The sequence below is a fragment of the Equus caballus genome, chromosome 1, assembly GCF_041296265.1.
Source record: "Equus caballus isolate H_3958 breed thoroughbred chromosome 1, TB-T2T, whole genome shotgun sequence".
NCBI classification, from domain to species: Eukaryota; Metazoa; Chordata; class Mammalia; order Perissodactyla; family Equidae; genus Equus; species Equus caballus.
Window position 1 is genome coordinate 22,255,054 of NC_091684.1, and position 25,353 is coordinate 22,280,406.

The 25,353-nt window shown below is 45.7% G+C and overlaps 1 protein-coding gene across 4 annotated transcripts in view; it reads left to right on the forward strand.

Annotated features, from left to right (window-relative positions):
• XPNPEP1 (X-prolyl aminopeptidase 1) overlaps positions 1-18,496 on the forward strand; it is a 54,562-nt gene extending 36,066 nt beyond the window's left edge. For 3 of the 4 annotated variants that reach the window (XM_023639715.2, XM_023639717.2, XM_023639726.2), the window contains 13 exons: positions 514-595; positions 2,124-2,334; positions 3,897-3,986; positions 4,621-4,671; positions 5,899-5,957; positions 6,091-6,168; positions 8,036-8,107; positions 9,860-9,920; positions 11,409-11,478; positions 12,364-12,537; positions 13,227-13,303; positions 14,467-14,565; positions 17,948-18,496. In XM_023639715.2, the coding sequence (XP_023495483.1) occupies positions 514-595; positions 2,124-2,334; positions 3,897-3,986; positions 4,621-4,671; positions 5,899-5,957; positions 6,091-6,168; positions 8,036-8,107; positions 9,860-9,920; positions 11,409-11,478; positions 12,364-12,537; positions 13,227-13,303; positions 14,467-14,565; positions 17,948-18,076 (1,253 nt within the window). In that variant the 3' untranslated portion in view covers positions 18,077-18,496. Of the gene's footprint in view, positions 1-513; positions 596-2,123; positions 2,335-3,896; positions 3,987-4,620; positions 4,672-5,898; positions 5,958-6,090; positions 6,169-8,035; positions 8,108-9,859; positions 9,921-11,408; positions 11,479-12,363; positions 12,538-13,226; positions 13,304-14,466; positions 14,566-15,555; positions 15,611-17,932 lie in introns of all 4 variants that reach the window. The other variant, XM_070221206.1, reaches the window with a different exon arrangement.
• The last annotated feature ends 6,857 nt before the right edge of the window (positions 18,497-25,353 follow it).

The following is a 25,353-nucleotide window of genomic DNA, read 5'->3' on the forward strand; positions in this document are numbered from 1 at the left end:
GGCTTTTGTTCCTCTGCCGGGAAGCTCCGCCTCCGTGGGCGCTTTGACTCTTACTGAGAGGGCCTCATTTGGCCTCCCTCGTGGGTGGGTCTCCGTTTTTCTACTCTGGATCATTTGTCTCAGAAGAGAGAGTGCTTGGCTCCTTTCCCTTTATTTGGGAGCACCAGAGGTTTTTCTGCTGCAAGCTCAGGCCTGGCAGGTCACCACCAGGCGGACCATTTCAACTCTTTGTTTGGAGAGCGTTTCTGGTGTTTTCTGACTAATAACTCTCCCATTCCCTTCTTGGGACAGTGATATGGAGGCAAAAGAAACAGTTCTGATGCCATCATTTGGCCGACATGAGCAACTGCAGCTCAGAGGTGGAACCATGAAGTAAGGCTCCCTGCTCTTCTGAGAGATGACACCAGATCTTTCCATAGCAAGCTCATCCCTCCCCCTACCAGGTACCCCTTAAAATCTCAAGTCAGGCAGGTGACAAGGACTTGTTTTTTTCTTGTTTTTTTTTTATTTTAGGGCTGTTCAATCTCCGAGGATCAGATGTCGAGCACAATCCAGTATTTTTCTCCTACGCAGTCATAGGACTAGAGACGATCATGTGAGTGTTCGCCCCACACCTAAAAGTCCTTGCCCATAGCTCCTCGGGGCCCTGGGCTCCCCTTTCTGGTCCAGGTCTGCCAGTCACTGCCTGACTGATGTGCTGCTCTCTTCCTGCTCTTTCCCTTTCCTGCCTTTTTTCCTTCCCCTTCTTGTCTTCCTTAACAGTAGGTATTTATTTATATCCTGTTTCTCTTTTGATCCCCCAAATTATATGAAATCTATGAAAGTGTCTATAGTTCTATAAGATAAAACAATAAGTAGGTGAGGACATCAGAACAAAAGAGGAGAAAGTGAGGTTAGTTCACAAAATTCCTGCTGCAAAGCCTTGTTCAGGTCACACATTTGATTCCAAGTTTTCTAGCAGCCAGTGCAGAGGGGTATATAGGTTCAGTTATTCAGTCTTGGGTTCACAATGCAAATAAACCCAGTTGTTTCAAAGGTCGTTGGAAATTACACAGGAAAACCCCGAGTCATGCCTTATTGAACTGTCACTTTATCTTTTAAAGTGTTGCTTGGGGCCTTTCTGTCATTGTTATTCTATTTGGGTGGCTTTCTGCATTCAGACAACGCATTTATTGAGTGCCTGTTGTGTGCTAGGGTCTCTGTTGGGTGTTGATGTGAATGAGACAGACAGGGTTCCAGGTTAGAGTTGGGGAGATGAGTGTCTCCTCGGGGGATTCGGACACATAAGTGGGCACTAAGTGTCAGTGGGATGGGTACTGGGTTATAGGAGGGGCCTCCCTAGACTTGGTCATAGGAGCCTCTCAGGGAAAGTAACATTGAACTAGAGATTAAGGGTGCGTATGAGTCAGCTAGGTGAATGGGGGATGAGGAGGCGGGGGAATGGTGATCTCAGCGGAGGGTATAGCATTTTCAGAGGCTCTGGGCAGGAGCGAGCACAGTGTGTCTGGAGAACCCGGAATGGTTCAGTGTGGTCGGGACATGGAGTCTGAGGCCAGAATATGAGCTGAGGCCATCTAAAGGAAGGCCTTGTGAGCCAGGTTCAGGAGCTTGGGCTTATCCTAAGGATACTGGGGAGCTATTGAATGAATTTTTCACAGGGAACCATATGATCAGGTTTGTGAGTCATAAAGAATGTTATGGTTGTGAATAAAAGGATGGCTAGGGAAGACTGGAGGCAGGGAGGCCAGTTAGGAGGTTGTGGCACTAATCTACGTCTGAGATGGTAGTGGCTTGAACCTGGGCAAGGCTACCGCTAAAGCTGGAGAGATTTGAGGGGGATTTAGGCTATCAGTCCAAAGATCTTAATGAAGGAGGGAAGAAGGGCCATCAAGGAGGACAGTGTCCAGGTCCTGGCTTGGGGGATTGGGTGCTGTTGACAGCATACACAGGGACAGGGAACCCAGTTTGGAGAGCAGGATTTGGGAAATAAATGGGAAAGAAGGAAAAGCTGCTTGGTTTTGATTGCCAGAAGATAGAGCCTGTTGTGTATGTGTGGGTCCATGTTCTCACCCTCTCACTCCTGCCTTCCTTTTTCTGTCACCTCACCTCTGGCCCCTCTGCAGGCTCTTCATTGATGGTGACCGCATAGACACCCCCAGTGTGAAGGAACACCTGCTTCTGGACTTGGGCCTGGAAGCCGAATACAGAATCCAAGTGCTTCCCTACAAGTCCATCCTGAGCAAGCTCAAGGCCCTATGTGCTGACCTCTCCCCGAGGGAGAAGGTGTGGGTCAGCGACAAGGCCAGCTATGCTGTGAGTGAAGCCATCCCCAAGGTTGGTATCCCCACTGAGGCCCATCTAAACCCTGGCGCCCTCCAGCTGCCAGGCTCTTCAGCTTCGTCTTAAAGGCAGATCTTGTTCAGGCAGATCTCCAGGATGGCTGTTGTATCAGAGATGTTGTCTCCCTGGATAAGCCCTTTGGGCTGGAGCCGTATTGAGAGTCTGAGGGACTCTGAGAACCCATTGAGTCCTGTGTTTTGCAAAATGTGGCATGAGAGACGATTTTAGGTGGTACACATTAATAACCAGGTTTATTTAAATATATCTATTTTAAAAGTGTTTGTGTATACAAGAAACAATACAACTAGCATATGAAACCATATATTATAAAAATTGTTTCTTAAGAAGAAGTTGAATTTAATACACTAAGTTGATTTAAAGATAGCCTAAAGAAAAGTATTAAGTAAATAAGGGTCCAGGGGTAGGCAGCTAGGTAGGAGCTGGTAAGAGGATGTCTGAAGTCTGGGAAACGCTGCTCCACACCCACCTCCCTCACCACATTTTATAGCTAAGGAGACCTGAGGCCCAGAAAAGGCTTCGGGAGTAGGGGATTTGTCAAAGGTCAAATGGTAGTGATAGCCCTGCCCTTGACTGAGCCCCTACCAGGTGGTGCTAAGCAGCTGACACCTGTCCCCTCGTATTAATTAGGGCTTCAGGCAGGGCTGGAATCCAACCACCCTAGATGTAACCTTTTCAACTGTCCTGCCCTGGGCCTCTGGCTGCCAACTGACTTTTGGCAAGGCCATCGTTGTCTACTCCACTAAGCAGTGGACCATCCTGGGAGGAGCCCCGGCCTGGCCCTCTAGACCTGGCTTACCATTGCACCCCTGTGACTGTCACACTGTGTGACACTCAGTTACTCAGAGCTTTACTTCCGTGACCTGAGTGGGGATTATGTTTGCTGCCTTTGTTTCTTATGTGAGAGAGAGAATAGGGAGGGTGGAGAGAGGATGAGCCCTTTGAGAAGCTCTGTACAAGTGCAGGATGGTGCTAAATCCCCCTCCCTGTATGCAGGGCTGGATTCTGACTGTTCTCAGATTGGGAAGGGTCTTCCCCAGCCCTTGCAGATGAGACCGTTAATAAATAGTAGCTGATGCGTGAGTCCTGAGCGAGACGGGGGAAGGAGCAGGAGCCCTGCCTCATCAGTCATGTGCATCCCCATACGGTGGGAAAAAGCCTCCTTTGTGTAGCAAGAACGGGGTTATTTCGGTCAAGCTTTGATCCGTTAGTGAACTCTAACCATGACCATGAAGGCTTGAAAAACAATATCTTGCTGATGGCTGGCAGCCAGCAGTCTCAAAGAGCTAACGGGATGGGGTTAGAAGAGAAATACCTTGTTTAATGTACTTTATCTTTTTGGATGAGCTCAAACTCTTTTTCTCATGTTCAGAGTTATCAACAAAAGGGGCAGATCTTCAGGCCCCAGGGGACAGCTGGGTGTGTCCTGAGTGGGAGCTCTTCAAATGATTTGTCCTAAGTGTGATGGTAAGCTGAGTGAAGAGGTGATTGCGAGTGGGGCCAGGCTTTCTTTCTCATGCTACTGCCCTTTGCCCTAGGATCATCGCTGCTGTATGCCTTACACCCCCATCTGCATTGCCAAAGCTGTGAAAAATTCTGCTGAATCAGAAGGCATGAGGCGAGCTCACGTGAGTAAAGCAGCCTGTGCAGAAGAGGGGGATGTATGGTGGTCGGGAGGCCTGGGTTGCTCACCTGCTGTGTGCCCTTAAGCCTGGCACAACGTCGGAACCTCTCTGAGCCTTCTGGAGAGAGTTAATGAGAATGAAATAATGTACTCAATGGGCTAGATCTTTACAAAATATGACATACAACACCAAAAGAGATATTGATGATGGTAGTGTAGATGAGGGTGATGATGTTGATAATGATGAAAATGACGAAGATGAAGCCTCTTAGAAGCCCAGATTGTGTTTCAAGGCAAGCAGTGGATCTAGAAAGATTTGGGGCCCAGAGAGAGGTTTTGATATTGGCCTGTTTTCCTGCTGCTGTAGGGTAGGCATAAACCCTTTGAGGGAGCTGTGTGTGCTCCATGGCGGGCCCCTTTCTGATCATGCTTGAATGACTAAACAGCAGAGGAGCCCTTTCTCTGTTATGGGAATTGCTGCAGACTTGTTTGCAGGAAACGCCTGGATGGTGAAGCCCTGATTGCTGATGCCCTATAGGTGCAGCCCTCTCAGTATCACACTAGGTAGGAATGGGTTCTGAGTCTGTCCACCTGATTTTCAGTAATAACTTTAAAAAATGTCTCCATTGTTTGCACAGATTAAAGATGCCGTTGCCCTCTGTGAACTCTTTAACTGGCTGGAAAAAGAGGTTGGTTCTTAGTCTTTAACACATGGAAATAGATGATTCAGAAATTATCTACATGTGATTCTAACCATGGCATCTTCCGTGCTCTGATAACCACGAGGTCCAAGATCTTGATCTAATTTTACTATTCTCTGTTTAATAGTTCTTTGTGGAAATTTGGTGTGCATGCATTTAAAAATTTTTTAATTTGGAAAATAGTAACATGGATGAAGGAATTCCTTAACAGAGTAGATCCTTTTTGGGTTAAAGAATTGTAACTAAGTGTAATGTCATTATAAGGAAAAAATTATTTTCATGATATTATAGGCAAGCTGATTGTATTAAGAGAAAAAGATCTTTGTGTACATTTTGAACTTCAATTTAAGGCATAAAACTTTTTATATTACATTGACTCTTGGTCATTAGTTTCTTGCCCTTTCATTTCTTGTATCTGACAGCAGGGTGATTTCTTTGTGCTGTTAGTAAACAACATTATATTCCCTTTAAATGTTATGTAAACAACTCTTTAAAAGTAGCTTAAATTGGAAAAAGAAAATATCACACTTATTCCCATCAGTGTAATGATATTTTCCCCTCTGGCTATTATTCATCTGAGATATATGTTTCCCATTTGTGTAAATCATGTTTTCAATGATTTTTTTAATTGTTACATGTCTTTCAGCGTACAGATAGGATTTTGTATTTTGTTTATTTTATTCACTTAGTGTCATAGTGTGAGCATTCTCTGTGTGCTTTGAGGCCTTAAAAAAATGATCCAAATGCAGACTATGTTTAGTGGCTAGACTGATTTATTTACTCATTTCTCCTATTTGGAAATTTTTAGATTGTTTTTAATTTTTTTCCACTTATCAGTAACCCTGTAATAATATTTTTGCATTTATCTTTTTTATTTATTTAGGATGACTTTCTTAGGATGATATCCTAGGAGGGGATGCTTTTGACTGTTTAAGCTTAGATTTATTAATTTTGGGACGTCTCAGGATATAATACTGAGGCAAAATAGTTGAGTGAAAAATTAAATAGATAGAAACTCTTGTACTTTAGATAACTTTGGTGAGAGCCTTTGGAAATTCCCTACATGTTAAAGATGAGACGTAAGCTGTGTCCTGTAGGTTGGACAGTTGGGACATGGGAATTGAGGAAAAAGTCAGCTTTTAATGTACTTTCTTTAGCATGTAGGAGACACATGAATTCATCACACCAGATGATTTATAAGCAACTTTCTTACAGGTCCCCAAAGGTGGTGTGACGGAGATCTCAGCTGCTGACAAAGCTGAGGAATTCCGCAGGTAAAGATCCATCTGGGGGCCCATGAACCTTGTACTCATTTCCGTGGTGAGTTAAACGAGGCTGGAAGGGCCCTGATTCTCAGCACAAGAAGACCCTTTAAGCCACTCTGCTCTGTGTGTCTTTCTGTTCCAGGCAACAGGCTGACTTTGTGGATCTGAGCTTCCCAACAATTTCCAGTACGGGACCCAACGGCGCCATCATTCACTACGCGTAAGGCATGCGGAGGAACACCTGGCTTTGCTGCTGCTTCTGCACAGGAGCCTGAGCAGGGGAGAGACATTATTTTGCCAGAGGCCCCAGCACCACCTCCATGTATCTGTTGAGATTGTTCTTATATGGGAAATGAGACCTTTGAGGTCTTGTTTTCTCTAAATTCTCAAGTCTCTGCCTTTTGGGAGCCTCCTCTTAGGGTCAGATGTGTGGCATTGACATTCTCCATGATGTAGTCAAATGGGTTGTCTCTCTTTCCTTCTGAGGTTGCAGTATTTGTATTTAGAACCCTTGAATCTTGATGATTAGAAATTTTTAGTGATTTTCTTTCCTGATAATGGCAGCCTTCTTGATGCACTAGTCCAAACATCTTGTGAACTCCATCACCTCCTTGCCAAAAAAACTTATCACTAGGTTGTAGAGCACCCTGTTATGGTTAGGAAGATGATTGGCACCCTATCTTAACCTCTCCATAGGCTTGAAGCCTGGCACCTTAGTTTATGGGGATTTTTACCAGATGACCTAGAAGAGCCCATGGACCCACACAGCCAAGCATCCCTGCCCTGTGAAACAAAAGGGGCACTGATAAGTTTAGTACTGATAGATCTGCCTGTGGAGATAGCGGGAAATGAAGCTAGGCTTGGCCATTGGGCTTCAGCTTCACCCAACTCAAATGGTTTTGCCTTGTGTTGGGCATTTTGAGTTCTTTGCTCCCATCTGTGATGTGCACAGTAAAAGAACATGTGGTCTATCTCACTGTGCTGTGCTTGGACACACATATTTTTCTCCCTTTTTAAATAATTGCTTTTGGAGTTTTCAGTCTTGGGGCAAATTTTGAAGCCGTGTGTGGGAGACAGTCACAGATGTCACTGTACAGTTCTTTTACATTAATGCTTCTGTTCCAACATTAGAACAGCAAAAGGACTTCAGTTTTTGTCTTATATTTAACTCAGGTGATGAATTTCCTGGCTGGATACTATCCTAGAATTTTGCATATAATTAACAAATTGAATAATTTCAGACCAAGAGAGGAGAAATTTGCTTCTCTTTGGTGTTTCTTCATTGTGGCTGTTGGAAGCCTGTTGAGAGGCAGGGCGCTGGAGCTGGGCCATGCCTGGTTGTCAGTTCAATCATTCGGCTTGAGTGCCCACTGGTCGTCCTGTTGCTGAAGAGGGGGTGGTGCCTGGAAATGAAGGAGAACCTCTCTCAGCTGCAGAACAGAGACGTGGAATGCTCTCATCCCTTGTAACATTTCACAGCACAGTGATAAAGTCTGGAAAAAGGCATGGGGAGATCAGATCACTTTATAAAAATACCTCATGTTCATTTGAAAAAAGTGCTGTAGTATAAGAGCATCATAATCTACTCCTTTTCCCAGCAAAAATCCCTTTAGTTTTTTTCCCAAATTGAGACATTCACCTCCTGGCTATCTGGTGTTCTGGGAATCAAGTGGGGAGACACCTGATGGGGTCAGGACTGTGGGAGGGATGTGGAGGCTAAGGCAGGGGCCTGGGAGCCCCCTTCAGAAGACAAGTGACTCCAGGCTGCTCTTCCCAATTCCCAGAGCTCTAGCTTGGTCCTATTGCTTCTGTTGATTATTACTTTTGTAGCTCTTACAATGATCTCATGAACACGTGTTTTGTTCCAGATACAAATGGAAGTATAAAGAAATATGTTATTCTTCCTTCTCTTGAGCTCTTTAGTAGTAGGTCAATATTAGTTGAAATAATTAACTTATTGGGTGACTTTATTTTGGTATTATTTCAGACTTACATAAGAATAGTACAAAAAACTCTTGTGTGCCCTCCTTCTGGATTCAGCAAGTGTTTACATTTGTGGAATAATTAATTTTTAATTACTTCCTTAGGCCAGTCCCTGAGACGAATAGGACCTTGTCGCTAGATGAGGTGTACCTCATTGACTCGGGTGCTCAATACAAGTAAGTGAGCTTGGGCTGCCACGGAACTTGACTCCGTTGAGTCAAGACAGTTGAGTAGGTGGACCAGCCAGGCTGCAGCCAGGAGCGCTCAGCTGGTGATCTCATTCTGCGCCTGCTACTAATAGAATCATTCTCATGTCTTGTCCTTTTTTTCACCCCTAGTTGAAATAGCCCAGTTGTGACTATTCCCACAAAAGACTCTTTGACAGAAATGTTTAGACCTTGGCCGGAAGTTTCAAATACTAAATAAATAACTGAAAGTAAGCTTTTAGAACCATTGGAAAGTCTTCTGCCTCAGCCCGTAAACTGCCTGCTCACTCCCTGAACTTGTAGCGACCCCAGGGCCTTGTGAAGGGAGGGCTTAATTTTGAATGAATGAATGAGAAACGAGAGATGCCCCTGAATATCCGAATTTCCTTCTTCATGTCTTCCTGCTTTCACAATCAACCTCTAGAATAGTTTCCTCAGAGGAGAACCCCAGATTTCATTGGGTCTTGATGTGAAACTCATGGAAGGAGCTGAAATAGGTGTTTTCTGCATTAAGAGGGCAGGAGCAAGGCCTTTTAATGCTCCATTCCCCTCTGCAGTTGGGTCTGGGGCTGATGGAGAACCTAATTATTAGATGAGCTCAGCCAAGTAGGAAACCACAACCTAGCCGTGGGAGTTAATAATAACAACCTAGAGCTAAGGGTATCAGGATTGCTTGGGGAATGGTATAAACTTTGGGTCACTTCTAAATTTTATCAGGATTCTGGAAGTTATCCTTTCTATATTGGGTGTGGATTAAGGTGTTCTAAGAGATTTGCCTGGGTATTTTTAGGGTCTAGTAAACTTCTTGCCATCCTGACAGGAGGAATTGGAGCTTGGCTCTGTTTTGTTGTTTCCTTTGTCCTCCTCTCTCTCGTTCTTAACCCCAGTGATAGTGTCTCTTGTGAAACAGTCCTCATGTGGTAGACCAAGAGTGTGTGTGTCAGGGCCTGAGTTCACTCCCACTACATTGGACCATCCTTGCATTTACACTTTGTCTCATTTTATTTTTTATAACAACTTCACTGAGATATAATTCACATACCATATAATTTACTCACTTAAAGTGTACGATGAATGGTTTTTAGTATCTTCACAGAGTTGTGCTGCCATTACCATAGCCAATTTTAGAACATTTTCATCACCCCAAAAAACAAACTCCAGTGCCAGTAGCAGTCACTTCCCCTTTTCCCCTACCTAGGAACCATTGCTATACTTTCTAGCTCTATGGATTTTCCTATTCTGGACATTTCACATAAGTGGAATTATATGGCCTTCTGTATCTGGCTTCTATCACTTAGCATGTTTTCAGGGTTCATCCATGTTGTAGCATGTATGAGTGCTTTGTTCCTTTGCTGGATAATATTCCATTGTATGGATAATACCACATTTTGTTTATCCTTTCATCAGTTGATGGACATTGAGGTTGTTTCTACCTTTTGGGTATTATGAATAATGCTGCTATGAACATCCATGTACAAGTTTTTGTGTGGACGTATGTTTTCAGTTCTCTTGGGTATTGACCTAGGTGTGGAACGGTAGGTCATAGGGTGACTCAATGTTTAACCTTTTAAGGAACTGCAAACTGTTTCCAAAATGACTGCACTGTTTTACATGTTCACCAGTAGTGTATGAGGGTTCTGATTTCTCCACATCCTTGCCTATCTCATATTTCAGCAAAAGCTTATTTTGACTGAAAACTAATTTGTCTTTTCTTTTGGAAAGAGATGGAACCACAGATGTGACCCGGACCATGCATTTTGGGACCCCTAAGGCCTACGAGAAGGTAGGAGCAGAAAACTCGAGATGCCCTCTCTACTTTGTTAAGAACAGCATTGCTTTTTGAAAAGGGATTGTATAAATAAGTAAAAATTATATGTGGGATAGTAAAATAGCTCGTTACTGTGGAGGCAGGCTTATCTGCTTTGTGACATCCATGTAATTAATTATTGGAGAAATTTAAAAGCATTCTGTCTGCTAAGGTCAAAGCAGCTCAGATTCAAATTTAAACAGTTGGCCTTCTCTTGAGTCAGGAAGTCTCTTTGGGGATGGGAGTCGGGTAGTGAAATGTATGCTTTTTGCAAACAATGTCTAGATTTGATTCTGAAAGCCACTTCCCTTCCTTTTTCAAGTTCAGTGTCCTATTTATAGGCTCAACTCTCTAGGAGCCCTCTGAAATGACATACCCTGCTCAGTTTCCAGTCTCTCTGGCATGGAAAGGAGGAAACAGCTGTGAGATAGAGAGATGTGTACCAGGAGTCTGGAGACTGGGCTTCTTTTTTGCCGTTTACTGGCTCCATGACCTTGAGTGAAGCACTGAGACCCTCCGTGAAAACAAGGATAAAAATACCCGTCTCCAAGGCTGGTTGTGAAGGTTCCGTGAACCAGCAAGCTCCCAGGCATAGACGCTGCCCAGTGAATGGTGGTTGAGTCTCTGAATCTGTTTTTCCAGGGAGTGCCTTCAGCAAGTTTATCCAAGGGAGAGGATTTTATGCAGTGCAGGTGGCAGATTTCATAGTTTTGGTCTCTTGCCTCGTCCATTTGTAGGTGCCAGCACCTTAGAAGAGTTTTGACTTTGGGTCCGGATACCTTTGGTGTGGGACTCTTTTTGGGCTGTGGAAAGAGCCCCAGACCGGAGTGAAGAGTGTGGAGTTTAGTCCTGACTCTGCACCTTACTGGCAAGCCACTAACCTTCCAAACAGCACTTTTCTTGTCCGAGCAGTAGGGATAGCCTCTGAGTGTAGCATGGTGGCGAGGAGCACAGAGGGTGAAGGAGGACTGCTGGCTCCCAGGTCAGATGCTGCCACTGAAGCACTGTGTGAGCCGGAGCGCCCCTTCATGTCTCTGTACAGTGAGGGTGACGGGAGTGCCTCCGTCATGCAGTGTGGGGTGAAGCGTACAGGGCTTAGTGTTCCCGGCACAGAGTGGCTCAGTAAATGCTGGCCAGTGTCATCAGTACTCTTGCTTTCCCCACTCTTTCCTTTCTGGGGCTCAGAGGACATCGAATGTGTCAGAATGTTCATTACAAGGGAGACACCTGTGGGGTCGTCTCTCTGACAGTTCTCTTTTGCTAACGTTAATTTCAAGATTTTCTGGAAAATTGGCCCCAAGGCCAAGCTTGTTTTCCACCAGAGTTTTTTTCTTTTTACTCCGATTTTCTCAGTGGCATTGCTAAGAAGCCTTCAGAGGCAAGGTTTTCTGAACTACCAGAAAACTACAGGATTGGAGCATCTGTGCCTGTTCTGCAACATGCCCCCTGGGTTTTTTTTGGCAGGAATGCTTCACATATGTGCTCAAGGGCCACATAGCTGTGAGCGCAGCCGTTTTCCCGACCGGAACCAAAGGTAGGTGGTTCCTCCTGTCATATGGCAGGCTTTTTCTTGATCAGGCATCAAACATGTGTAAGTCTGAGTGGAGGAACATGTCCTTCCCAGCCTGGGCAAGCGAGGGTGCTGCATGGAGTGAGTCTCCTGGACCCGCTGACTGAGCTCAGAGGGCCTCCCAGGGAGCCAGGCTTAGGATGGGGCCCCGTGTTGGCTGCATGCCTCTCTCCTGACCACTTATGGTGTTGGATGACACATGTGGGTGGCTCTGAGGAGAGGGCAGCAGGGCGTGAAGTCTTTAGGGCCTGAGTGAAGTTGGTGCAACCTCCTGTCTGCCCTTAAGCGCTTGGCCAGTGTCTCCTTTCAGGACCCTTGGAATTTATTTTACTGGAAACCTGACTTCAGGTATGTACCTCTTTGAGGACTGGTGGATGGGGCATCAGGCAGGGAGTTGACAAGATCCGAGCCTTGAATCTGCTTAGATGGGGCCTGCACTCATCTTTCTGGGCATCAGTTTCCTCACCTCTCATGCCTGTCTGCCTGCTTGCAGTCTGGTTAGAGTCTCATCTTTGTAATTCTGAAACCATAGGATCCCAGAGCTGGGAAGGGAATGTCCACGTCATCTAATGCAGGCTTTCCCTGCTGTAGGTGACCAGCCCCTCACTGGCATCCTGGACAAATGATCCGCCAGTTTCAGAGTGAGCTCTGAGCTGCCCTCCTCAGGAGCTCTGATTGTTGGAAAGTTCTTCCTTGTGCCCGCTGAAATCTCAACCCTCCAGTAACTTTTACCCACTGGTTTCTGTTTCACCTCTGGAGCCAAACATAACAAATCTAATCTCTAAAGTGCTTTGCAAATTGAAAAGGACTGTGCAAACATCATCAAGTGGTTCTTTATATGTCTTTCAGGCCACCTTCTTGACTCTTTTGCCCGCTCAGCTTTATGGGATTCAGGCCTGGATTACCTACATGGAACAGGACACGGTGTTGGGTCTTTTCTGAATGTTCACGAGGGTCCTTGCGGCATCAGTTATAAGACGTTCTCTGATGAGCCCTTGGAGGCGGGCATGATTGTCACTGACGGTTGGTTTCCCTCACATAGAGGGTGTGCATAGATCCTCCTGCTGTTTTGAAAGCTCTTTGTTTCTTATTTTGTATTTTTAAAGTAAATTGGAAATAATTTCCTCCTCCTGTCACCTGGAATTAAACAACAACAACAACCTTTTATAATTATAAATGTAATACATGCTCATTGTGGAAAAAGTGAGACTATAGAACAGTATAAAGAAGAAAATGAAAATCATTTGTAATCCAACCACCCAGGGGAAACATGACTTAATATTTTGATTTGTTAGCTTTTGGTCTGTCATATATGTATGCATCTTTTTCTTATCACTGAGATCATACTGGACATATTGTCTATATTCTTTCTTAATGTATTGCCCTTTCCTATGCTATTACCAAGTCCTCGTGAATATATTTTAATGCCTGCATCATCATGACTTAGGGATAGGCACCATGTGGGTCCCCTGTTGTTGGCCTCCCTACCCTGCAGCCAACTTTCAGGAACTTTAGAGCCTTTCTCTCTGTACCTCAAGTGCCTGTTAAATGTGGCCATGTGGGAGGAGGAGGCATCTCTGACTCTTGCACCCGGATTGCGTAGGCCCTTCATCTGGCGGTAGGAGGCAGGGCTGTCATCCCTTGAGTGAAAGCTCTCTGTGCAAACATCCTCATTGTTGGTGGCTTCTCATTGGGGATCTGGTTTGTTTTAGAGCCAGGGTATTATGAAGACGGGGCTTTTGGAATTCGCATTGAGAATGTTGTCCTGGTGGTTCCTGTGAAGACCAAGGTCAGTAATTTTCTATTTATTTATTTAAAAAATTTCCTTATTCTTTAATGGGGTAAGATGAAGACTTTTGTGTTTGGACCCAAGACTGTGCCTTTCTGGGGCCAAAATGGAGCCTCCTTCCCCTGTTATCAGGGACTTTCCTGGAGTTCACTCTCTGTAAAGCCAGAAGGAAAATCCTTAATGAACCGGAACCCAGAGCTGGACCTCACGGAGCCACAGACAGGCCCTTGCTCGCTGTGCTTTGGGGCTCTGAGTTTACTAGAGGCAGCTTCTTGTCCTGACACCTCTTAAATGCTCCTCCGAGACCCTGAAGCAGAATCTCTAAGGCTGGAACCTGGAGACCGTATTTTCTACAAATACCCCAGGTGATTTTTGTCAGGTAAAGCTAAGGAATCCCGAGTTATCCTATGAGGGAGAGGCTGAACCACCTGTCTTATTGCCAAGAGTTTGCAGAGCTGTAGGTGCTGGGCTTTACCGAGAAAGACCTGTTTCCTTCCCCTCCACTGGGGATTATGGAAATTGCAGTTGGAGGGCAGTGGCTCCCTAAGCTTGCAAACCGATTGACTGCGGGGGGAGTCTGCTCTCTGTTCCCATATTGAAATCACTGTTCTTGAGAGTGGCCTCTCACCTCATTCCCAAAGGCCCCGCCAAGAACAAGGACCCAACATGCTGTTGTGTGCCCTGGCCGTTCTATACTGCATAGAGTGGACAGACCTGTTATCTGTCACTTGATGGGCCTGGCTGGGTCAAGGCAGGCCACATAATTGACTGTTAAAGTGATTTTTGGGACTTATACCCAGCAGAGTCTTAAAGACCAAAACCAGAGATGCCGCTGAGCCCAGATACATCCATGCCCTGCCCCTACTTCCTCTTCATCACAGTAAATGTCAGCTTTGTGGACCTGCTGCTCGGAGCCCCTCAGCAGCCTTTGTTTGGGTTTTCTGATGGCATGGGCTGTTTGCACAGCAGAGCAGCTCTTGGAAAGTGACACCAGCTGTGTTCATTGTGCCTCCTCTGCCTATTAAAAATGGTGACCAGCTAACCACTTCTTGATTCCTAGTTACACCTGTCTCTGAGGGGTGATCATGTCTGGTGGGAGTGACCTCGTGGTGGTTCATTGTGGTAAAGAGAGTGAAAACTTAGTTTTCTTTCTTCTCCCACAGTATAACTTCAATAACCGGGGAAGCCTGACCTTTGAACCTCTAACTTTAGTTCCAATACAGACCAAAATGATAGATGTGGATTCTCTTACAGACAAAGAGGTAAAGAGGGAGTCTAGGGGGAGGCAGAAGCATGTGTGTGTGTAGGGGGCTGTGTGGAGAGCTACCCCATGTTCTCCACTCCATTCTCACTTTTTGAGCTGGAGGTCTGGGCTAGCCTAGTCTGAATATCCTAGGTCTCCTGAGGACTGTAGGCGCTTGTCCTGTATTCGCTGGGCCTCCGCCTAGAGATAGTCCTGTCCCCGCTGCCATGGTGGGGCTGTGGGGTTTCATGGGTGGGAACAGTGTGCCATTGCTTTCCAGGAGGGCAGGAGTCATAGCTGTACTGAGGCGCGTTTAGCAAACAATGGGCCATGTGTCTTCCCTACGGAAAGCCAGATGGGTGGTGGGGCCTGTTGGCCATTGCACATGCCAGATTGTTTCTTGTGTTGCATGAAACATTAAGGAAATGAGAAGGAAAATCTATTATCATATGCCTAGTTTTCAAACAGACAAGGAGAGAGGTAGTCCCTGCTGTTCTGATCACTCCGGGCTGTGAAAGCCTTCACAAAGCGGGAGCACAACAGTGCTCACCTGTCAAGCACAGAGCGTTACAGGTCTTGAAACCCCTGTAAATTCTAGGGTGGGTCCCCAGGCTCATGAGGCCAGGTGAGGTGGCAGGCCTGGGGACCTGGAGTAAGGCTTTGAGGATCAGGCAGGTGATCAAGGTCAGAGCAGAGACAAGAGTCAGAAACAGGGCAGTAATAGCACTGGACAGACAAAATAGTCCCCGAGCCAGGAGGACAGAGGCCAGAGGGACACAAATTCCAGAGCAAGGCAGGTGGTCAGAAGTCCCAGCAAAAAGCAGATGATTGGCAGGAGCCAAAAGCAGGAGAGTCGTGGTGGTTACTTGAGGAATAAGAAGTTTCTGTTACCTGAGGCAGCTGCTGGCTTCATCCCAGGGCCCTCTTGAGGCAGGAATGCATCCTCAGTGGGGCCCACTTGGGCCTCGTGCTTGGCGCTAATGGAAAGAGCCTCTCAGGCCTGATGGAGCCCCCTTCTACAGGACTGTGGAACAGGATTCTCCCAGCTAGAAGCCTCTTCCACCTTACCCAGCTCGCAGATGGGTGACAGAAGAAGGTTATCCACTTCCTGCTTAGCTTTCCTCTCTGCTTGGGCACTTCTTCTTGACCATCAGTGCCCTTGGCTCAGCTCAACATCCCCACTCACAGGACTTAAACGGGCCCCGCCAGTGTGGGTTTATTCAGCTTGTAGATGGACACAGCACAGGAAGTTCAGCCTGTCAGCAGCACAGTGCCAGGTGTGTCTCTTCAATGGGAAGAGTCCCTCCAGGGCTCCCAGGGCTTCTCTCCAGTGCCTGTAGGGGATGGCTTAGGTGAAGGGGACAGGAACACGTAAGTGGGCATGGGGGCCACCCTGCTTAGAAGCCTTGTGCTCCACAGGAACCAGTATCTTTTGTAATGGCCCTTGGGCACAGTTCCAGGGTCTTGGCAAGGGGCTCTCCAGCAATAAGTCATTCCACATTCTTGAAAGCCCAAGGTTAAGGCTTCCTACCAAATAATTCTAGGTCACATGGTCGTTGCTGTCCACATAAAGTGTACTATCAGGAGGCATTTCTCCCGTATGACATTTCACTTTATCCAGGGAAACAGTGCATGAGGAAGATTAAGTGAAGCCATTTTTCCTTGAGGGAGAAAGAGTTTGGTTAACCTGTGGACCCACAGTCCATCCCAGGGCATTGGCTGTAGACCAGTGGGCTCTGTTGTATGCAGCGGTTCATTACTGTTCTTTGCATACCCAAATCACTCAACTATTCTTCTGGCCAATTAGTTTTTATAGGGCAGATAATATCTTCTTACCCTGGGGATCATAAACATTTTCCACAAATAACAGTAGATGACAGTATTTAATATACCAAGTAGAGTAAATTTATTATCTCTTTTAGTGAAATGGTCCCTTTCCAAATACCACTTAATAAATCTGGGGCTTCATTCTGTCTGAAGGCACAGTAATAACCCACAACAAGATTCTGTTCATTGGGCTTTTAAAATGCCTGGTCATTGCCTTTTACCATCTCAGACAGACTCTCATCAGTCGCTTCAGGGACTTTTTGGGTTGGGTCAGCATTCCCATCATTTGTCACCAGATGGCAGCAGAGGACTTTGGTCGGATGTGAACATGGGCAGCTCCAAGTCGACTGTCAGCGCCTTTGGGATTTTGCTCAGGCTCCCTGAGGCTGCCCCCACCTCTGCTCCCCCAACCCAAAAGGGCCTTGGGAATTTCACTCTGACCCCAGGGTTAGCTGCTGCTGTCACCCTCACTGTTGAGCTGCTTTGAACGGCAGCCTGCCTTGTGGCCCTGCCTGGCCTTGCTGCTGATCCATAGCAAGGCCTTTTGCTGTCCTTTTGACTCTGTCCCTGTCCCCGAAGCCCCACAGGGGCTAGTAGGCTCTTACCAGTGGGGAGTGGAGCCCTGGCTGTGTCAAAGCTGGTTGGCAACACCACACCATCTGTTTGCCCTCTGTGCCCATCTCGCCTTTGTTACCTGGTCCAGACTGTGTGTCAGTGTTGCCAGCTTTGCTGCAGCTGGGTGTCTGGTCAGGCCTACTTCATAGACAGTAAAGGGAGTGGGTTGTCCTCTTGGTAGAACTCACTTCACTCCATCCTTCAGCTCCCAAACCCAAGGGGGAGATTTCACCCTTTTATGACTGCAGGACTTTCACCATCAGGTCCAATAGATCAGTGCCCACCCCAGGCACCAAGTCCTGTCAGGCTTCCTTCCTTTTTCTCTCTTGGTGTGGTGGCCGCATTCAGTTGAGGGTCTGAAAGTCAAGCTTACTCCCTACCCATCTCTGCAGGGCCACAGTCCTTGACCACCAAAGGTTTTGGATTCATTTAGACAGCCACACTCACAGGACCCACATCTTGGTTTACTTAGCTTTGTTAGTGGATATGGGGTAGGAAACTCAGCGCATTGGCAGGACAGCTTCAGACGTGTCTCTCAGCAGGAGTCTTCACAGCAGATGAGCCACACGGGTAGGTGCAGTCACTCTGAGACCCCCTGCCCCATCTCTCTTGATATGTCCTGTCAAGGAGAACACCTGGTTACGAGTTACTCTGCCCTCAGGGAAGCCCATAGCCCTGGCTTGCTGTCAGGTATTTCAGTTCCCTCATAGTCATCGCCAGCCCACATGCAGTAGACTGTTCTGGGAGCATTGTCACCATAAGTGATGTGGCCTGGTCCCAGCTGTTTCCAGGGGAATAGAACACAAGGAAGTCACTTGTCCATGAGCAGGGAGAAAGGGTTTTGTGCTCCTTTGCTCTCATCTTGTGGTCTCAGCGTGTGGGGCCCTCCCCGTTGGCCTGTGTAGCCTCTGGTGAAGATGTGGTGCTGGATACCCATCCGTCTGTCTTCCCTCTTGCAGTGCGACTGGCTCAACAACTACCACCTCACCTGCAGGGACGTGGTTGGGAAGGAGCTACAGAAGCAGGGCCGCCAGGAAGCTCTCGAGTGGCTCATCAGAGAGACGCAGCCCATCTCCAGACAGCATTAATGCCTCCCTGGTTTTTGTTTTTGTAAAATGCTCTGGGGAGAGGCAGAAGCCTGGCAGACCCCTGACATCTTGCCCCTTTTCTCTCCTCCTTTCTTACCTCCCCTTTTTACTTTTAGACTCTAAGAAGAACTGACAATCTTCTCATCCTCTTTGATATTTTCTTGCAAACACTTGATCTTTTATGATTTTTTTTAATTGTTGAGAACAAGCCAAGAATAAAATTGCTGTACCGGAAGGAAGGTCCCCGCAAAGCTGAGCACTCGGTCGGGGCGACGCCCCAGGCAGCTGCAGTGACTCTGGCCAGTGATGGAACAGTGAGCGCTCTGTGACGGTCAGGTTCCAGGTGCTAGTGCATTATTCATGCTCGCCTTCATGCTCATGGGACTGTATTTATGCTCAGTGAATAAAGTGTCGAAGCAGCATTGTCTCAGCGTCTTTCCTCATGGCCCTGCCCACCGTGCGGGTCAGGCATGCTCGTCTCCAGGGCAGGTGGCCTTGGGGGAGACGTTTTTTGGGTGGAAGGCCCCCTTTGAGAAGAGATCCCTGCCCTCCCTCCCTATTTTCTGAATCAGTTGTAGGCCTTTTTTGCTTTTCTCTAGAAAACCTAATATTTTGGTGAGTGTTTTTTTCTGATTTTAAAATGTCATTGATGTACTAAAAACAACAAAAAGTCATAAATGTTGAAAGTGACAGTCCTCCGTGATCCACCGCACCGTAGACCTTGCAGATGTCGCACCCGCACCACAGCACTCACCGTTTCCCTACTGTAGACAACCTGCTAGGAACGGCGCGTGCCTGCGACTCCCTGTCCTGGGCCTTTCTCTCTGCTTGCATGTTGGGCAACACCAGGGGTCAGCAAAGCTAGTGTCCCTGTGACCTCAGACCATCATGGTTGGAGAGGGGACAACACTTCCTCACCTCTTGGCTGGGATGTCTGAGGTGTGATCTGCATTGTGTCCCAGGGTTTCCCAGGGGTACTGAGCCCCACTTGCCCACCTCGTAACTCGTTCAATAACACACCCTTTATTTTCTTCCTACCCTTTTGTGTCCCACTTTCCCTTTCTCCTACCAGTATTTCCTGGTGCCATCTCCCAATAAACCGTTTACATGCAAATCTTTGTCTTATAGGGTCTGTTTCTTTAGGAACACAACCTGAGACATACCCTGTAGATATAACCACTATTATCTGCTATCTATTTTTGCTGATTTCTTTCTTCATATTCAATATTCGGTAACATAGAATGAGTATGTATGTGTGTGTATAAAAGAATATATATGCACGCACACACATCACTTGCATAAACATTGGGTCATTTTATGTATATGCAGTATGCTTTCTTGGCAATATATCCAACTTGTTTTTCCATATTGGTACATATAGATGTAATTATTTTTTACTGACTGTAGACTGTTCTGTTGTATGGCTATGTTTTTAAAACTAGTCTCATTAAATCATAAGCTATCTCTTGGATTTGGATGGCTTTGAAAGATGAATAAATATAAGCAGACTTTGGCCATTCACCAAAGCATGGCTGGCAGCGTCCATTGCTTTCTCCAGTGGGGAAGCACAAAATGAACCAATCCATATTTACCATACAGAACCAGGATGGCAGCAAAGAAAATTTTACTAATAGAGTGAGTCTAAATTGTCAGCTTAAAAACAAACTTGCCAACATTTCCACTGCCCTTCCTGCCTCCTTTTTGCTCAAGGATCATTGATTCCAACTTGCTCTGCAGGAGAAAGCAAGATACATGGCTGGTTCTCAGGTTATATTTGTAACGCAGCCTCACAATAACGGGATATATTTTGATCCACTGAAGATAGATCAATTCTTGAATGCCTTTGGTTCACGCTTGCTCCCATTTCTAACATGTTTCATAAGATAGGCCTGAAAAGAGACGTTTCTCCCCAAATGATAGGATATATTAGTCATGTTTCTCATCTCTTATCCCTCTAAAAGTCAGAAGTCCTCCCCTTTCGGACTCAGACCGCAGTCTCTCCTGTGATAGCTTGAAGGTTTCCCTCTCAGGAAGTGGGAGCCGTGAATTTCAGTTGATTTGAAGTTTAAACAGACCGTGACTTAAGTGTGATGGCAACTCCACTGTTTGTTCATCAGGCTGTTAAGCCTGTCACTTCCCCAGGCAGCCTCTGAGCCAAGTTTTAATTGGCTCAAGCCCAAGAAGCGAAGTCTCCTGGTGCCTGGAGCTTCCTGCTCAGACCTGCATGTCTGGGCCTTACGTCCAAGAGACGTACACCAGGTGAGATCGCCCCAGAAAGATTGAGGACTAGAATAAGACTAGTGTGCAAGAGTGCAGTGGGAAGATGGGGAGATAAAAATGTGGATCAAAAGAATCACTGTTTTAAATAAATGATAAAAAAAAATTGGGGTGCAAAATAGGCGTTATGCTAAATTTATGAAGTAACTCCAGGGAAGTGGATCTTGTTTCTTTGTCTTGCTCACTTTATCCCTTCGAGACATTTTATATGCAAGATAGGATTCAAGGAAGAGTATAAGATGAGGGGCCCTGGCTGTGAACACTGAGGGGCTGACTTCCGGAAGCTTGTTCACCTTCTCGTAAAAAATCCATTTGTGACGCTTGTGCTGGGAGAGTGGCCTGCCCCACCATGCCAGCTCTCAGCACTTGTCTCCCTGGGGTCCATCCTGGCATCTAGCTGTCCGGCACTAACAGTCATTTCTCATCAGATAGGAGTGCCTATTGTGAAAGGAACCAAGGCTATACTTGCAGCCATGAGGGAAGTTTTGCCCTTGGTGTTTCCCAACAGCTGGGAGATTTATACCTGCAGTGACATGGAGACTCAACATGCAGCACTTTGTGACACCTTTCAGGCAACAGCTGGAGCACACTTGGCTTCTAGGGGGAGATGGCAGGGAGCAATAGGAAGATGGGAGAGTGGAGGAGGGAAGCATGGCAATTTTAATGTTTGCGCTGGTTGCTAGTTACTGAAAGTAGTTGGAACACAGCAGAATTAAATTCATAGGATCAGAGTTTAAAAACAAAATTGCAGATTCTGGCAAGGTGGTGGCAGTTGTGTCATAGTTTTTTGAATTTCTCCTAATCACTACAAAAACACAGAGAAGGGGCCAGCCTGGTGGCATAGTGGTTGGGTTTGTGAGCTCCCATTGGTGGCCCAGGGTTCACAGGTTCAGATCCTGGGAACAGACCTACACACTGCTCATCAAGCCATGCTGTGGTGGCATCCCACATGCAAAATGGAGGCAGTTTGGCACGCATGTTAGCTTGGGGACAGTCTTCCTTGGGCAAAAGGAGGAAGATTGGCAATAGATGTTAGCTCAGGGCCAATCTTCCTCACCAAAACCAAAACCACAGAGAAACTGGGATAGCAAAACTAAAACTCATGGATGAGATCTACCCCAAACACAGGTGACAAGTATCCCCTAAAACCCTTAATATGAGCAGGTGCAGGGTAACAAGCGTGTTAGCGTCTGTGCAGGAGGAAGTCAAAGGAAGCAATGGGGTGTGTGATGGACCTGAGAACCCCAAAATAACCATCAGGAACTCAAAATCTCAGTGAGCCAATTTGAGATGGCAACTGAAACTGGGAATGGTTTGCCTTCTCCAGTAGGTGAGTGGGAAAGATGTGTGGTAAGACGCGCAGGGGCTGGAGCAGTCAATGTCCCAGGAACTCCTAGGACAAACTGAGGACAAGCTGCTGGGAATAGGATCCAAGCGGGAGCAGGGCAGGTGCAGTAGACACAAAGGAAAGAGGATGTTCAGTCAGAGGGAACAGAGCCAGGAGATTGCAGAAAGTAAGTGCTGTGTTTCTGAACACTTTACAAACTCAATAGAAAAGGGGTTCTAGAACCCTATAAGAAAAAATATCCTGGTTTGAGTCTCTCTTTCAGAAGGTCAGGAAAATTAATTTCACATAAAAATAAGTAACAGAAAAAGAGATAAAATGCTATACAAACTTGAGGAAAATAAGGTGCGGAATGACACGCCCACAATGAAAGCACATCATAAAGACGTGCCCATAAAACAGATGAAAACAATATTCCAAAACACATTTACAAATTTAAAGATAATATATACAAGAATGACATAAAACAATTAGAAAAGCTGAGAAATTAAGTGAGTGAACTTAGGAAAGAATTAGAAAACAGCAATCATTGTAAATATGAGGACTAAACCGGAAGAAACACGAGAACAAATAAACACGAGACAATGTCTTAAATAGAAGATGAATAAGAGGAACATTGAAAAAAATCAAAACAAAATGAGTAAAAGATTTAAGAGAAAGTGACAGATAGATAAAAATTTAACATTTATATAGTAGGTTTCCCCAAGGAAGAAAACTAAAGCAAGGAAATAGAACAAATATTAAAAACGGTAATTCTAGAAAATATTTGTGAGACTAAAAAAACAAGAAACAGTTTGAAACTACTCATTGAAGGGAAACACCATGTAACTGAATAAATAAGCCCAGAGTGACCAACAGAACATATGATAAAATTATTGTACTTGAAAAAGAAAAAATCCTTTAGTATTCAGACAAATGATCCAGTAACTTACGGTAGAAAAAATACTAGACTGCCCTTGGAATTTTTCACAGCAACATTTTAGGTCAGAAGAAAATGAAATAATGTGGGTTGTGGTTACAAGGGTGTTCATTATAATTTGTTAAGCCTCACATTTGTTTTGCGGTTCTTTGTGCTAAATTTAACAAAACAAAGTTAAAATACCAATGGTGTTCAGGTGGGCAAGTTAACTGAGTTAGAGCCGGTGAGATTGGGTGTGATGGAGGAGACAGCAAGTGCCCTGTGTGAAGGAGGCGGGAGCTGCCCATGTGCAGCTGATTTGCCATGTTGTTAGTCCAGACCCGGCCCCAGAAGATACTAACCACCACCTGCTCAGAACGAGCCTTACGTCTTACCTTCGGCTTATGGGAAACCACAAAGGGAGGAAGAAGAAGATGGCTGAGACCTATGGTCAGGACCAGTTTAAACCAGTTGAAGGCAACACGGTGGTCTGACTTGACCTGACGTGGACCCCAGCTCATTATGTGTTCATTGTAATACACTACCATACTAAATGACACACCTACTCATGGCCATGGCAGGAAACACCAGCCCAAATAAGGAAGGAAAAGAGGTGGCATCCTATTCCCCCAAAAAGCCTGCCCAGTTCCCTGAATAGCTATGAATATTCCTCTCCTTCATTACCTTGACCCCTTATAACAGCTGCTTGATTGCCCCAAGAGCTGAGAGGTTGATTTGTGACCTTTGTTGCCGCTTCTCCATTCTTTGGCCATTTAATAAAGCTCGTGCTGGTGGACACTCCGCTTCGGTTTCATTTCAACTCTGTGACACTGAACCCGAAAGAACCCTCTGAGGAAGGGGCAGATGGTGGGTCTGAGGCGTGCCTGTGGGCCCCTCCTCGGAGCCTCTCCCAATGTGGGTCAGAGTCCCACAGGAGTGAGGCAAATGTGTAACGATGTGATGAAGAGGGCTCACAGGAGAAGCATAAAAACGTGATTTTAAAGAGGAGCTGAAACTCCTTGTGTGGGACATATCCCCGTTTTTAAACATTTCCAGCCAGTTTAACACTGAACAAAACAAAAACATGTGTGGGTCCAACAAAACACATGTGTGACCTGAAATTGGTTCTTGGGCAGCAGTTGTGTCTCATTGGAACGTAAGCTCCTTGAGGGCAGGCACGTAGCCACCACCCTCTCCCAGCAGCCTTGAGGCCAGGTGTCTGCTGCTGAATGAAGGGACGACTGCCAGCAGCACTCAGACACCTAAGGCTTAGGTGTGCCCACTGTGCTCTCTTTGAAAGGAGATGCTGCAAAAGACACACCAGGTCACATAGTTGAGAATCTCTTTCTCAGTCCAGAATGCTCTGTATTCTAATTGTTAGGGAGGACTTGTGTGTGTGTGTGTGTGTGTGTGTTTAAAGATTTGGAAGGGACCATATGAGGAAAGTGAGGTCCAGATTGAAGGCCCAGACCGACGTGCACCATTTCCTGGTCTCCTGGCTCTCAGGCCAGGGCTCTTTCCCCCAGGGAGGGCTTCTTCCCCAGTGCCAGCCCCAGGAGCAGGGAGAGCCCCTGGCTCCAACCTCCCTGCCTGAGGGTCCCCTCCTGTCCTTCATCCTTCTAATTCCTTCCCTTCTTAGAGTCTAGTTCAAGTTCCCATGTTTCTCCATGAAGTGTTTCCCAATTGCTCCAACTGAAAGTCCTTGCTCTAAATTTCTTTTGCCTTTACTTTCTTCACCAACCGTGATAGATATTCCCTTCTTAAAAGTGAACTTTTCCCGTGTCTCTCCTACTAGACTTGTAGCTCCTTGTGGTCCAACACTAGCTATTGCTCAGGACTGGGCACACAGTAGGTACTAAATAAACATTTATTGATTGATATAATGGATGAAGGCATTCCAAACACGTTTACAGCAGAGTGGATAATGCGGGCAGAATTGAATCCAGTCCCATCACTTATTAGCTGGTGACCTTGGACAAGTTGCTTATATTCTCTGACCTCCAGTTTCATCATCTGTAAAATAAGTGTAATAATGATATCTACTGATAGCATATTTGTGAGGGTTAAATGAAAAGATGTACACAAATTTCTCAGCCCACTTCCGGACAAGTAGGAAGCACTCAATTAGCTGTTTCTTCTTATGATGGGGCACCTATATTTTTAAACAGGAAGGAAGGGTGCCCATTCTGTTTTAAATTCTCTGCTTATTGTCCCCGAATTTCTTAATTATTGTCCCTTAATTTCTTCCTTCCCAAATACTCCCCAATTATCCCATATCGTTATTGGTTAAAATAAACTTTATTGTTTAGAACAGTTTTAGATTTACTGTGAAGAGAGTATAGAGAGTTCCTTTATACCCTGCACCTAGTTTCCTCTAGTATTAACATCTCATACTGGTATGGTACGTTTGTCACGATACTGAACAAATGCTGATGCATTATTAGTAACTAAAAAGGCCATACTTCATTCAGATTTCCTTAGTTTTTACCTAATGTCCTTTTTCTGTTCCAGGAGCCCATCCAGGATGTCACATCACATTTGGTTGTCATGTCTCCTTAGGCTCCTCTTAGCTGTGACAGCTTTTGGGCTTTTTGTCTTTGGTAACTTGATAGTTTTTGAGGAGTACTGGTCAAATATTTTGTGGAATTTCTCTTTATTGGAATTTTTCTCATGCTTTGAGTACAGTTATAAGTTTTGAAGAGGAAGATTACAGAGGGAAAGTGTCGTTTTCATTACATCTTATCAAGGGTACAGACT